Consider the following 15,385-nt stretch of genomic DNA (forward strand, 5'->3'; position numbering starts at 1 on the left):
TACAAACAACATACAGAAAATGGATAAAAATCACAATTCCAATCAGAAATCCTTACGAAAGCTTATCTCAGTATTCCCACCTGGGAAGAGTCTCTGTGTCATAATTATATTATTACACTGTGAGGCATTGTTTTCTCACCTTTTGTTTTTCAGATTATATATATCAATATATATAGTGTGTTAATATATCACATCATGTAAATAATAGGTATTTAAACTTTATTTAGCATTTTTCTTGTTAAAGAAAATAATGCTGAATAATGTTCAGCTCAGATGGTGTAATGGTTACCATTACTGCCTTACAGCACTGAGATTGTGGGTTTGATTCCCTAACTGTGTGGCGGTTGTATATTCTCCGTGTGCTGGCATGGGTTTCCTCCAGGTACTCTGGTTTCCTCACACATTCCCAAAATATACTGATGGGTTAATTGGCTCCTGACAAAAAATATGAATCCATGTGTGTGATACCCATTTCAAACCAAAATACCGGGTCCAACCTAGGATTTTGAACATGGGTCTGTCCCAAACAGTGGCGGCTCCAGAGGTGGGGCTGCAGCCTAGTCCAATATTCAAATAGGGGAGCCACACCAACTGCCCTTTCAAACGCTGCCAAACATAGATGGTTGGGACTCACTGGTAGTTGGTCTATCTCCCCTTTTTGAATTTTGGACTGCGCTGCACCTTAGGACCTGTTCACACCAAACCCAGGTCTGCCCTGCTAAACTTGCGAGGTCAGAAAAAATGGGTAGTGATTGCTCCACGCCCACCAAACAGCTCAGTTTAGGCATGACCCGGGTTGGATAACCTAGGTCAGACCATTCACACTGCACCGTTGACCTGGGTCATTCCCATGTCCAACCCTGGTCATTACATGGGTTGGATTCCTGGGTTACTCCACCTGGGTTATTTTACAACTTGGGTAGAAACTGATGTGAATAGCCAAATAATCTCTGTAAAGCACTACAGAATGTGTGCTCAATATAAATAACTGGTAATAATTACATTGAATCAGGTTTAAATTGTTCTCTTTATTATCAAATTATGTAAATAATAACTGACAATTTTGGAAAAAATATTAGCCAGTTAAGTGGTTAGGTTCTAATTAAGTCACCTGTGCTCAAGCATGGCTATCCTTAAAACCTGGACTGTAATGGCAGAGTTTGGGATACTCTGGACTATACAATTATCGCGTGATAAGGCGATAATTGGATGATCAGCCCAATAATTGTGTAGTGTGTATGCAGTACCTTTAGTGGCAGTGCATATTTCTACTTCAGGGTCCATAGGGAGACATTGGGGTGTAGGTGGGACCTGGAGGACCGGACACCAACAGCAAAACTTTTCAATCCCAGGATGCTCAGGTCCTTCCCCCTATACCCCATCCACAGCCTGAGGGCACTTCGGTTTTGTTAACAAGCCCAAGGAAGAAGCAGGACAGGAGAGAAGAAAGCCTGATACACTGAAGAATCACACTCTCACGCAGAGGAAACAAGTGACCAAGAGTAGAAGCCCATAGAAGCCAGGTGTGTCAAGGCAGGTGCCCTGTGGACCCTATGAACTTCGAAGAAATAGTTAACAAAGGTAAATTTTACCATAACTGTCCGTTCTTCTTCAGGGTCCATAGGGCTCCACAGGGAGACATTGGGGATGTCCCAAAGCAGTTATTAGCTCAGAAGCGTTCCCGCCCTTGAACAAGAGAACCCTACACCTGAAGGAAGCATTCGGAGAGGAAAATGTATCAAAGGCATAAAACCCAAGAAAGGTGTGGACAGAAGACCAGGTGGCTGCCTTGCATAGCTGTTCAGCTGAGGCACCACGCCTGGCTGCCCACGAGGGACCCACAGAGCGAGTAGAATGAGCAGAGACTGTAGTCGGCACAGGAAGGCCAGTCTGCGTGTAAGCCTGTGAGATAGTCATGCGAATCCATCTTGCCAGAGTCTGTTTGTTAGCTGGCCATCTCTTCTTATGGAATCCAAATAGGACAAAGAGGGAGTTCGATTTCAAGATGGAAGTAGTACGGTCTACGTAGATCTTCAGAGCACGGACCACATCCAAAGAGGCATCACCTGTCAAGGTCTGGTGAATTACCGGCCGGAACCACAAAACCACCTGGGGAAGGAAACCTGGGCATGTTCGAAAAAACAGCCCTGACCTGATGAAATATTAAAAGGGGGGGAGCGAAAGTAAAGCACCCCTAAATCTGATACCCTATGGGCAAATGCTATAGCCAGAAGAAAGTCTTTGCAGTGAGCCATTTGACATCCACTGATTCCAGGGGTTTGAATGGAGGTTCCTGAAGTGCTTTGAGCATCACTGACAAATCCCATGGAGTCACAGGAGGGACAAAGGGAGGTTATATATGTAGAACACCTTGCATAAAAGGTGTGAACATCTGGTAAAGGAGCAATTCTGTGCTGAAACCAGATAGACAAAGGAGAGATTTGCACTTTTAGAGATGCTAGGTGGACGTCTAGGTCTAGTCCAGCCTGAAAAAAGGCAAGAATATGAGAAACTTTAAAGACTTGAGGGTCATAGTTTCTTGGAGCACACCATTGGAAATATGTATGCCATATTCTGTGGTAAATCCTGGCTGAGGCCTGTTTCCATGCTCCGAGCATGGTCTGGACCACAGAGCTGGAGAAACCCTTAGCCGTTAGGAGGGATGTCTCAAGAGCCACACTGTTAAAGAGAGGCGGGTCAGGTCCGGATGTAGACATAAAGGAAGTTGAAGAGGAACGTCTATGGAGAGCCTTTGAAGATCGGAGTACCAATGACATCTGGGCCAAGCTGGAGCTATTTGTCTGAACTTCCGAAACACTCAAGGAAGCAGGGATATTGGAGGGAAGAAATATGCCAACTGGAAGTTCCATTTTACTGACAAGGCGTCTTTGAAGGCCGCGTCGTGGTCCTTTGTTCTGGCTCCATAAACTGAAAGTTCATGGTTGTGTCTTGAGGCCATGAGATCTACTTCTGGAAGACCCCATTTGTTCACCAGAAGCTGAAAGACATCTGGATGTAGAGACTATTCTCCTGCGTGCATGTCGTGACGGCTGAGGAATACGCTTCTCACTTGAGAATCCCCGGGATGAACACTGCGGAGATGGCTGGGAGATTGTGTTCGGCCCATGTGAGAATGCGGGACATTTCTGTCATTGCTGACTGACATTGAGTGCCCCTTGGTGATTGAGGTAGGCCACAGCCATGGCGTTATCGGACTGCACTTGTACTGGCCTGTTTTTTAGAATGTTCTGAGCCAGAGTGAGCACTCTGTAGATGGCTCGAAGTTCCAGGATATTGATTGGTAGCAATGCTTCGACTGGGGACCATCGGCCCTGAAAGGAGTGCTGGCCGGCTACTGCACCCCACCCTCGAAGGCTTGCGTCCGTGGTGAGGAGAGCCCAGGCCGGGATCCAAAGGGACTACCCTTGTTCAAATGGGAAGTCTGTAGCCACCAGGCTAGGGACAGGAGAACCTCTGGGGGGGGAAGGTGATTGTCTGGGATCTGAGCAAACGGGGTAGCCCGTTCCACCTGGAGAAGATCAGGTGTTATAGTGGCCTGCAGTGAAACTGGGCAAATTCCATCATGTCGAAGGTGGACACCATTGATCCCAAGGCCTGCATTGCAGAGTGAATTGACACTCTGCGATTGTGGAGCAGTCTGTGTAGCCAGTGCTGAAATCTTGTCCGATGTTAGGAAGATTCTCTGAACTCGAGAGTCGAGGAGGAATCCCAAATGTACCATCCTTTGAGAGGGTGTCAGGGAAAACTTTTTCCAGTTAATCAGCCAACCGTGCATTTGTAGAAAGACAATGGTTACCTGCAGATACAAGTGAAGAGTCTCTGGGGAGCTGGCTAACAGCAAGAGATTGTCCAGGTATGGGAGCAGTCTGATCCCTTGACGACGAAGAGAGGCCGCCATAACTGCCATGATCTAGGTAAAGACCTGAGGGGCCGTTGAAAGGTCAAATGGCAGAGCCCAAAATTGGTAATGTTGATGCAGTGTAGCAAACCGGAAATATTGTTGATGAGAAAGCACTATAGGTACATGTAGGCAAGTGTCCTGAATGTCTAGGGATACCATAAAGTCTCCAGGTTCCATAGCTAGGATAATAGAACGGGGGGTTTAATACGAAACCTGGGCAGCCTGATAAACTTGTTCAGAGACGTGAGATTGAAGATAGGCCGATAAGACCCATTGGGTTTCTGAACTAAGAAAAGAGTAGAACAATAGCCCTTGCCCCGTTGTGAGGAGGGGACCCAAATTATTACTCCTGAATTCAGTAAGGGCTGAATTGCTTTTTGGAGCAGCAGGGCCCTGGTTGAGTCTGATGGAGGTCCTGTGCAAAAGAACTATTGGGGGGGGGGGGTCGCCTCAAGAAAGAGGGCGTATCCGTGGGAGACCAACTTGTAGTGATAAACACTACACTTCCCGGCACTAGTAATATGTACAAAAAAAAGTTACATTTAAATAACATCTGCTGCAAGTAATAAGGGTCTTGTTAGGAACCTAAATACACAAATAGAAAAAATCTATAAACAATTACAGCGCATGGTGATATATAATTTGCATTCCATACAATCTTAATAGATATGTCAATGTTGGATCTTTGTTCAGACACAGGAGGCTTGTTATAAGTACATCAATTAATAGGTTTAATAAACACATGCATGTATAAAATTGTTTCAAATCAAACCACCAATTATTTAATATAGCAGCCTAACTCACAAAAACAATAATATCCCAAATATGACAAAAATTACACATAAAAGTAAATGTAGGACAATGTAATAAAATCTCACAGAGGAAAGCACCTGGTCCACAGACTCCCATAGTGTGACCACTCGACAACAGCGGACCGTTTATGTCAATAGATGCTACAATCGATAGGTGCTACGGCTTGTCTATTTATCGATTATAAGAGAACATTGGAATTGCAACATATTCGATACTTATTTTCTAAACAGACACTGAATAGCTAAACTACTGAATCCCTGGTATTAACTCAGCATTTCAATGAGACTTGGACTTTTTTTTTTATATATAGCAACATAGTTCTTCTTACATGCTCCTAAGTAGGAGGCTGCATCTCTAATGTGAGATATGTAGGACAGCTGTTCCCTCGCAGCATCAGGGGGAAAAGTCTCATCTAGGGCCTCTGCCCAACTCTCAATGGCTTTTGTCACCCAGGCCGTAGCCCTAGCAGGACGAGTAATAGCTCCTGTAAGAGAGTATATAGATTTATGATAAGCTTCTATACGTCCATCTGTTGTCTCCTTCAAGGAGGTTGCAGTATGAATGGGTAAAGTGGCATTTTTAACCAGACGTGTTACATGAGAATCCACTGTTGAGGGAACTTCCCATTTAGTGCAATCAGTAGCTGGAAGCGGTAAAAGGAACTGAACTGTTTTGGAATTTGAAACCTTTTACTGGGCATATTCCAAGCTTCGCTCATGTGATCAGATAGCTGGTCAGAGTGAAGGAACTCTGGTAAAACCACCTTTTGTCGCTTATAAAGTGCATGTTTTTTCTTAGGAGCGGGTTCATCCTCTTCTATTTGTAGAATAGTTTTAACAGCTCTCACAAGAGCATGTGTATTTAGTTTAGAAGGTGGCTCCTCTTCTCCTGAGATGGAGTCAGAGTGAGAGATCTGCGTCTTTTGCCTCCCCAGATGATATCTCAGAATCAGATAACTGTGTGGATTGGGAAGACATCATAGTACGTTTAGTAGGTAAAGGCTTATCTTTTTGCAGCATTTGAAAAACCATAGAGGTAGTAGCCAAACTCTGTACTGAGGTAGACAGTACGTATATCCATGGGGAGGCAAAGGATTTTGTTGATTCTGTTGTGGCCATCCCATAGGGAGAGCTACCATGGGGACTGCTACTTGGTCCACAAGTTCTGCCAGTATTTGTGAAAAGGCAGCTCAGGGTGGGTCCTGAGGGAGAGACACCGGGGGCCGATGGGCCTGGGGCTGTGTAACAATTAATACAGAGACCATCCTGAATGATGTCCTCTGTGGCTAAGCCTGCAGAGCAGGACTTACAAGACATCAGAGTAGGAGCAGCAGCATCAGGCTGCTCGTTATTCTTTCCTCTGCCAGCCATAGCCACAAGTATAATAGAATACAGAGTATGATACAGTGCAATGAACACCTTGCAGTATGTGTAATATGGCACAGTGTAGTGTGCAACCATGCTATATATGGCACAGTGTAGTGTACAAATGCGGTATATAGTATGTGATACTCCTCAAAGTTATAAAGCAGATGTGAGGTACAAGGAACCCCCAATACCTTAGTATGTCAGGGTATAGTAGAATAAGGGAGAGGTATAACTGACAGTATAGAAAATAGAAATTAGCACTAGCCACATACAAATGCAGAAAAAAAACATTATGTCTGCAATGGCACTAAAATCAACTACACAGACCACAGTGGCTGGTAGGATATAGCGCTGTATAACCTGGCCCGTGGGAGAGGTATACATGGAGACTGGACCCAGCGTTTCCCGGAGATCTGCTTGTCTAAAATGGCTGCTGTGCGTCTCTGAGGGGGTGGAGGGTGAGAGAGGAGCAGCTCAGGGAACACCAAGACCGCAGTGGAATGGCACCCTGGACTGGGGGAGGGGCTGCAGGGAGAGCACCTTATCCCCTAGTTGACGTTAACCACCAGGTCCCCTGGCCTTTAAAATATGCCTCTGCGCCAGTATTGTTATGCCCTGGTGGTCTAGTGGGCAAAGTCACTGTCCACATCAGCGCCTCCGGTCTGTCTCCTGAGACCAGAGGCAAGACTGCACTAAGATGTGGGTCCCCGCAAATGGGGTTCCGCCTTACCTGTCCCTTGGATTCCGGGCTGCAGTCTGGGGTCTGGGAAGTCTGCTAGCTGGTCCTCCTCGGAGCACTGCCGGGAGTACCTAGCACAGGTTTGGTGTCACGGCGCCAAGGAGGGGTGATGAATCGGCAGCACAGACGTCAGAAGGACAGTCTGGTGCTACACACCCGTTTGTAACAAAAAAAAAAAAGTAAATATAAGCATAAAAGTAAAGCTTGGGCTGCTTAATACAACACACTGTTATAATGGTGGTCCAGCTCCTGCCGGACACCAACGCCCTCAGGCTGTGGGCGGGGTATAGGGGGAGAAGGACCGGAGCATCCAGGGCTTGAAAAGCTTTGGTGTTGGTGTCTGGTCCTCCAGGTCCCTCTTACACTCCAATGTCTCCCTGTGAACCCTGAAGTAGAAATATGCACGGACACTAACGCTACTGCATACACACTACACAATTATTGGGCTGATCATCCATTTATCGACTTATTGCTCGATAATTGTATAGTCCAGAGTATCCCCAAACTCTGCCATTACAGATAGCCGTACTTGAGCACAGGTGACTTAATTAGAACCTCAGTCAATTTAATTAAACCATCTGGACTCAAGCATGGATATCCTTAAAAACTGAAGTTTTGGAAACTCTGGTATAGTGTATACCCAGCTTAACTGTGCACCTGGGCAAGCCATGTTGTGATGCAGGGAGTGCAAATGAATTTATTTTGCCTGCTGGGTAAATAATGGCTGCATTTGCATGTAACCCACACATCCTGTATAGGTTTACACAACAATTGGCGTAATCGACAGATTGAGTTGAATAGGTATAACGTAAACTTATACTGCCATGACTCGAAGCTAAACCCAAGAGCTTGATGTGGTACCCATAAGCCACTAAACATTTGGGTCTCTGAAACCTTATCCAGATGTCCCTTAAGTTTTTACAAGGAGAGTGATAATCTCGCTCAAAGCAAACAAGGCGTTACACATACTGTAGGTAAACTTGAATCTTTCCTTTTTCAAAAATTCAATAGCTATGTGACCATGGATGTGAATTCAATAGTCCATATGCCCTTAACTAAAACAGATAAACTGCAAGACCATATTCAGATCCATGAGGAAACAGAGGTCACCAAAAAAAGAAAGAAAAAAAAAAAAAAAAGAAGGATGGTGAACCTTCCTTTTCTGGATATAGTAGTTGCCCTCTCTCTCTGGTAGACTGTAAATATTAGTCATATGCTATATCCTCTTAAAACAGGATTTTGGTACTTACCGTTAAATCCATTTCTCCGATTCCACAGGGGACACTGGAGCTTCATGACAGTGGGGTATAGACGGTGGGTTGAGTTGAGCCTGGCACTTTAAAAATCTACAAGTGTGACTGGCTCCTCCCCCTCTATGCCCCATCAACCCCAGTTTTAAAGAACTGAGCCCGAGAGGAGACGGAGAACAGACTGAAGAACAGAGAAGGAGAACAGGAAAAGAAACATCCAACATACTGACACACTGCAAGAACACAGCAGGCTGCAGTGATAAACAGTCACACAATAAAACAGACAAAACTGCAACAGAACTGAAGCAGAACAAACAACTGAGAACAGGCAAGAAGCACTGGGTGGGCGTCCAGTGTCCCCTGTGGAATCGGAGAAATGGATTTAACGGTAAGTACCAAAATCCTGTTTTCTCCTTCATCCACTAGGGGACACTGGAGCTTCATGACAGTGGGGACGTCCCAAAGCTACCCTCCTGGGGGGGGGAGTGCTGAACGCCCTGCAAGACACTACGACCAAAATTTGAAGCAGAAGCCGCAAAAGTGTCAAATCTGTAGAAACGTACAAAAGTATGAACCGAAGACCACGTCGCTGCCCTACAAAGCTGTGAAGCCGAGACACCTCTACGTGCCGCCCAAGAAGTACCCACAGAGCGCGTAGAATGCGCAGAAATGGATACCGGCGGTGGTCGAGCAGAAGCAACATATGCCTGACGAATAGTCAGACGAATCCACCTAGCCAAAGTTTGTTTAGACGCCGGCCAGCCACGCCGATTAGCATCATAAAGGACGAATAGAGCCTCTGATTTACGTAGCCCCTCAGTACGGGACACATAAATGCGAAGTGCCCGAACCACATCCAAGGAGTGAGAATCCCCAGAAGAGTCCGACAACGCTGGCACTACAATCGGCTGATTCAGATGAAAACCCGAGACCACCTTGGGCAAAAAGGAAGGCCGGGTACGAAGTTCCGCCCGATCTTCGTGAAAAATCAAGTAAGGGGAACGGCAGGACAAGGCTCCAAGTTCCGACACACGTCTGGCCGAAGCCAGGGCCAATAAAAGGATCATCTTCCAAGTCAAATACTTCAATTCCACCTCCTGCAAAGGCTCAAAGGTGGATGACTGAAGAAAAGATAAAACAAGATTCAGGTCCCAAGGAGCCGTGGGTGGCACAAAGGGGGGCTGAATTCTAAGAACCCCTTGAAAAAAGGTCTGAACCTCCGGAATCAGAGCTAGGCGACGCTGGAAAAAAATAGAAAGAGCAGAAATCTGCACTTTAAGCGATCCCAAGCGTAACCCCGCATCGAGGCCTTTTTGAAGAAAAAGAAGAAGACGTGGTAAATGAAAAGAGGAAGTGGAGGATCCACGACCTTCACACCAGGAGATATAAGCCCTCCAAATGCGATGATAATGCGCTGATGTTACCGGTTTTCTAGCCCTAAGCATGGTAGGAATGACCGACCTAGGAACTCCATGGCTTCTTAGGATGGCGGTCTCAATAGCCACGCCGTTAAACGAAGCCGCCGTAAATCCGGGTACACACATGGACCCTGTTGTAGAAGGTCCGATCGTAGCGGAAGATGCCAAGGTTCGTCTGCCAGAAGGAATAAAAGATCGGAGTACCAAACCCGACGAGGCCAATCCGGAGCCACTAGGATGACGGTGGACGACTCTCGTTTGATCCGCTTGAGAATCCGAGGGAGGAGCGGAAACGGTGGGAACAGGTACACAAGGCTGTACGGCCAAGGGATCAGTAAAGCATCCGCTCCCACCGCTGCCGGATCCATGGTCCTGGAGCAGTAAAGGGGTAGTTGATGATTTATCCGAGATGCCATCAGGTCTATCTGTGGCTTCCCCCATCTGCAAACCAGTTGATGAAAGACCTCGGGATGAAGGGACCACTCCCCGGGATGAAGATCCTGACGACTGAGGTAGTCCGCTTCCCAGTTGTCGACCCCCGGAATAAACACTGCTGAAATGACCTCTACGTGTCTTTCTGCCCACAGAAGGATGCGACTGGCTTCTCTCATTGCCATCCGACTGCGGGTTCCCCCTTGGCGATTTATGTATGCCACTGCCGTGGCGTTGTCTGATTGTATCCGAACCGGAAGTCCTCGTAACAGAGGAGCAGCCTGTATCAAAGCTCTGTAGACTGCCCGCAGTTCGAGAACATTGATTGGTAAGAGGGACTCCTGCTGCGACCAAAGCCCCTGGAAGTGATTGTCCAGAACCACCGCTCCCCATCCGCGGAGGCTGGCGTCCGTGGTGACCAAGGTCCAATTCCAAATTCCGAAGCGGCGACCCGCTAACAGATGCTCCGTCCGAAGCCACCAGAGCAAGGATATGCGGGTCCGGGGAGACAGACGCACCAGCCGATGCATCTGTAGGTGGGACCCGGACCACTGAGACAGAAGATCCAGTTGAAATATTCTGGAGTGAAATCTGCCGAATTGGATGGCCTCGAAGGAAGCCACCATTTTCCCCAGGAGACGTATGCAAAGATGCACAGATACTTTCCTGGGTCTGAGCACTAGACGAACCAGCTCCTGTATGGCTATGGCCTTGTCCCTTGGCAAGAATATACGAAGCAGAACAGTGTCTAGAATCATTCCTAGGAACTGAAGTCTCTGGGACGGCATCAACTGAGACTTCTGGAAGTTCACAATCCATCCATGTTGAATGAGAATCTGATGTGTAAGGGACACTTGGTGTAAAAGGACTTCTGCCGTCGGAGCCTTGATGAGTAAATCGTCTAGGTACGGAACTATCGTCACCCCCCGAGAGCGCAAGTGAGACACCATGACGGCCATCACTTTGGTGAATACCCTGGGAGCTGACGAGAGACCGAATGGCAGGGCCTGAAACTGGAAATGAGCTTCCCTGATGGCAAATCTGAGGAAAGCCTGGTGAGGAACCCAAATTGGGACATGCAGATAGGCGTCCTTGATATCTATCGACACCAGAAACTCTTCTGCCTCTAGTCCTGCAATGACAGAATGGAGAGATTCCATCTTGAACCTGTGAAATGAAAGATACTGGTTCAATGATTTCAGATTCAAAATGGGTCTGACTGACCCATCTGGTTTCGGAACCACAAAAAGGTTTGAGTAAAACCCTTGTTGCCTTTGTGCAGTGGGAACCGCCACAAGGACCTCGGCCAGCAAAAGTTTCTCGATCGCTTGACGCAAAATTAGTTGCTTCAAGGGATCGACGGGCAAACCTGTTGTAAAATAACGCCGAGGAGGAGTGAAAGCGAACTCGATCTTGTACCCCTGAGATACCAGATTTCGAACCCAAGTGTCTGGAGAAGTCCGTCTCCAAACCTCCGAGAAACGCTGGAGGCGTGCCCCCACCTTCGGATTTCCGAGATGGGATGGGAGCCCGTCATGCCACAGGCTTGTCTGCTGGCTTGGGATCTGGACGGCGGCCAATATTTGCTTGACGTCCTCTAGTACGGCCTCCTCGCCCCGCTGAAGACGAACCTCGCGATCGTCCCTGAAATCTTGCCGATGCTCGAAAGGAACGAAAGGAAGGTCCCCTAAACGAGCGACGCGGAGGAGGTGCTGATGAAGGTAGAAAAGTACTCTTACCTCCAGTGGCCAGCGAAATCCATTTGTCCAGCTCTGGACCAAATAAAATATCGCCTGTGAAAGGAAGAGCTTCCACTGCTCTTTTTGACTCCGCATCCGCTTGCCAGGCACGAAGCCAAAGTGCCCGGCGAGCAGAGACCGCCGAAGCAGAAATCCTAGCGCCTACCTGGCCGATATCTCTGGAGGCGTCTCCTAAGTATACAGCAGACTCCTGAATATGTTCTGCCAAGGTAATCAGATCTGCTCGCGGAGTGCTGGATCTAAGACCCTCAGTCAATTGTTCCGCCCACTTTTCCACAGCCTTGTTGACCCAAGATCCTACCAAGGCCGGGCGGAGAAGTGCACCTGCGGCCGTATAAATGGATTTCAAAGTGGTTTCTAATCTCCGCTCTGAGGTTTCCTTCAATGTAGTAGCTCCTGGAACAGGTAACGTGGTCTTCTTTGACAACCGAGAAACCGAAGAATCCACAGGTGGCGGGGTCTCCCACCTCTTCCTATTTTCCGCAGGAAATGGGTAAAGAGAGAAAAAGCGCTTAGGAATCTGGAATTTACGGTCCGGATTCTGCCAGGCTGCCGTCATCTGTTCATCCAACTGGAGAGAAACAGGGAATGTGACGGCCATCTTCTGTGACCTGGCAAATAAGGAGTCTTCTAACGATTCTGGAGCTTCCTGGCCAGAAATCTTAAGAACTTCCCTTACCGCTAGAATGAGTGCGTCAATACCTTGCAATGCCTCAGGTTCTTGTGAGTAAGTCTCTACGTCTGATTCGTCCAGCATCTCCCCTTCCTCCTGAGACGAGTGATCCGCTGCCGAATCCTCATCCGACTGGAGAACCGCCGGAAGAGCCCTCTTTTTAGATGAGCGACTTACCGTAGCTTCAGGAGCTTTAGACGCAGAACCCATCGCTTGAGCAAGGCTATTCACCGAGCGGACTAAATTCTGAGCCCACGCTGGTTCTGCTAGAAAAGAAGGGTGAGATGTGCCAGGTAGATCTCTGGCAGACTCCCGTTCCCTACGGGAAGCGGCTAATTCAGAAGAAAGGTCCGCCATGACCCCGGCCAAACTATTTATGAAGGAGGGAGTGACAGACTGCGTGTTAGCACTGTCTGCTTCACATGTCTCGCACAGGGAAGACCCTTCGGAGCGAGCATGGGTAAACTTCTTCCTGCACTTAGTGCAGGCAAACAGCTTTTGTGATGCAGTTTTTTCTGTCCTGGATGTCATCATGTACTCACAGACAAGCACCACATACAATTCAGGAATGCAGAAGAAGTATAGAGAGAAGCAGAATTACAATAATAATGCTACTCAAGTATAGGAGCAGACAGAGCAATAAGGGAGGAGCAGAATTTCAATAATAATGCTACTCAAATTGCATGCAGAGCAGTATAAGAGGAGCAGAATTTCAAGAAAATGCAACTCAGTAACAGGGGCAGACAGGCATATAAGGGAGGAGCAATCAATAGGACCAGAAAGTAGTTAAAACCACCCTCTGTATTTACAGACCCCCTGTAGATGCTCTCATCTGCTCCTCTCCCCCTCCGCTCAGTGCCTGCAGTCTGAGGCGCCACTCCCGTTCAGAGCGCGCCAAACTAGCCCAGGCAGTGAAGGAGGAAGAGGAGGAGGGACCCAAAAGCTCCTCCCCTAATGGCCGCCGCTTTGTATGCGCGCGGCATACACTTATACAGTGGGACGTTCTGTCCCCGCACTAACAGCGGGGGCAAGCGGCACGACCGCCCCAGTGATAACCGTGCCGGTGCCTTTTACCAAGCACCGGCACGCAGAGGCAGGACCGCTGTGAGCGCGCCTACCTAACAGCCAGCGCCGGTGTTCTATCACAACACCAGCGTGGCAACTGACAGCAGGGCTGACAGCCGCGCGCTGTTTTCAGACCCAGCAGTTATTTTCACCTCTCCTGCTAGTCAGGAGAGGTGTGCTACTCACCGAGCTGCTGCGGCCAGAGCGCTGGGCAGTGAGGGGAGAGCGGGGACCCGGACACAAGCCAGTGGTAGCTGTGGCGGGCCCCGCTGAGTCTGATGACTCCTAACTGCCTAAAGCAGCCTCCCCTCCATAGGGTGACCGGACACAGGCTGCAGTAGCCGTGTGGTCCCCTCTCTGGCGGCTCCCACGATGCAGGCAGACTGTCACAGCTAACAGTCTGCCTGTCCTCTTGCTTGATTCTTTTACAAATCATATAAAAATTAATATAAGGGCTGGAGACAGCCCCTGTGCACCGGCTCTACTCGGGCACATTCTAAAAACTGGGGTTGATGGGGCATAGAGGGGGAGGAGCCAGTCACACTTGTAGATTTTTAAAGTGCCAGGCTCAACTCAACCCACCGTCTATACCCCACTGTCATGAAGCTCCAGTGTCCCCTAGTGGATGAAGGAGAAATACTGTATTGTTTTAAGTTTTATGGTAGAATAAAAAAGCAGAATTAACATTTATGTTGCCTTTTTGCAAAGGGTCAACTTGAAAGACTGTCTAACAGATTGCGCCAGTAGAAATAAGAATAAAAAAATAGAAGTACGATACAGTTTCTCTTGGATCAATAAGAATTTATTGCAAATATGGAAATGTGGTCTGAGATTGCATGAAAAAAATAAATGAATACAATGTAAAAGAGTAAAACAATTTACAAGCAGAAGTGTTCAGCAGTGATATCATGTTTCTTGCCAAGAAGTCCTCTAACAGGTTCGAATTCCAATGGCACAGACTTGAACTTTTTCTTCATCTGCTTCTCAAAAAGCTTTAATAAAAAAAAAAAAAAAGATCTTGTTATTAAAGATTAATCAAAACAAGAGATATGGTAAGAACTTACCTTTGTTATCTCTGTTTCTACGAAGTCCATAGGGTCCACAGGGTTGACCTTGGGGTATAGGTTGGGAACCAAATCCGGGCACCACGCAGTTAAAGCTTTTAGCTCCCAGGATGCACTTGGCTCCACTCTCCCTATAACCCCGCCCCCCAGCCAGAGGCACCTCAGTTTGTAAGTAGCCAAAGGCCGGAGGAGGAGAGAAAAAGAGAGAGAAAACTGGAACACTAGAACCATACTCACAGAAAAGGAGACGGGAAACCGGTGACCAGTAACACAGCCCATATGAAGCCAGGTGCGTCAGGGCGGGCGCCCTGTGGACCCTATGGACTTCGTAGAAACAGAGATAACAAAGGTAAGTTCTTACCATATCTCTTGTTTTCTACTTCAAGGTCCATAGGGGGTCCACAGGGTTGACCTTGGGGATGTCCCAAAGCAGTTCAACCAAGGGTGGGGACGCTCCTGTGCTGAGAGGAGAATCCGTCGCCAAAAAGGAAGCATCCTGAGAGGCAAAGGAAACCAATGCCTAGAACCTTAAAAAGGTATGGACAGAAGACCACGTGGACACCTAGTAAGGCAAAACAGCCGAGGCGCCACAACGAGCCGCCCACAAGGGTTACATGGCCCGAGAAAAAAACAAGCATCAACAACAGAAAGGCCTACCCCTGGGTAAGCCCCTGAGGAAGACATACGAGGCCATCCAGCCAACATTTAGTTGTAGGCCGGCCATCCTTTCCTGTGAAAACTAGAAATCTCAGACCACCAATAAGGAGTCCGATTTCCGTAAGGAGCTTGAACGGATCACATAAATCCAAAGAGACCGGACCACAGTCAATGAGGCCACACCAGCCGAGAGGACTGGGGGCTGAATGGCTGTACCATAAGTTC

The 15,385-nt window shown here is 47.7% G+C and overlaps 1 protein-coding gene across 1 annotated transcript in view; it reads right to left on the reverse strand.

Moving 5' to 3' along the window:
* Nucleotides 1-14,228: 14,228 nt before the first annotated feature.
* Nucleotides 14,229-15,385, reverse strand: part of NOC4L (nucleolar complex associated 4 homolog) — a 28,167-nt gene continuing 27,010 nt past the window's right edge. The window contains exon 15 of the mRNA XM_088482076.1: nt 14,229-14,431. Coding sequence (XP_088338202.1) covers nt 14,318-14,431 — 114 coding nt within the window. The 3' untranslated portion in view covers nt 14,229-14,317. The remainder of the gene's footprint in view (nt 14,432-15,385) is intronic.

The sequence above is a fragment of the Taudactylus pleione genome, unplaced genomic scaffold, assembly GCF_031769625.1.
Source record: "Taudactylus pleione unplaced genomic scaffold, aTauple2 ptg000282l, whole genome shotgun sequence".
Lineage (NCBI taxonomy): Eukaryota > Metazoa > Chordata > Amphibia > Anura > Myobatrachidae > Taudactylus > Taudactylus pleione.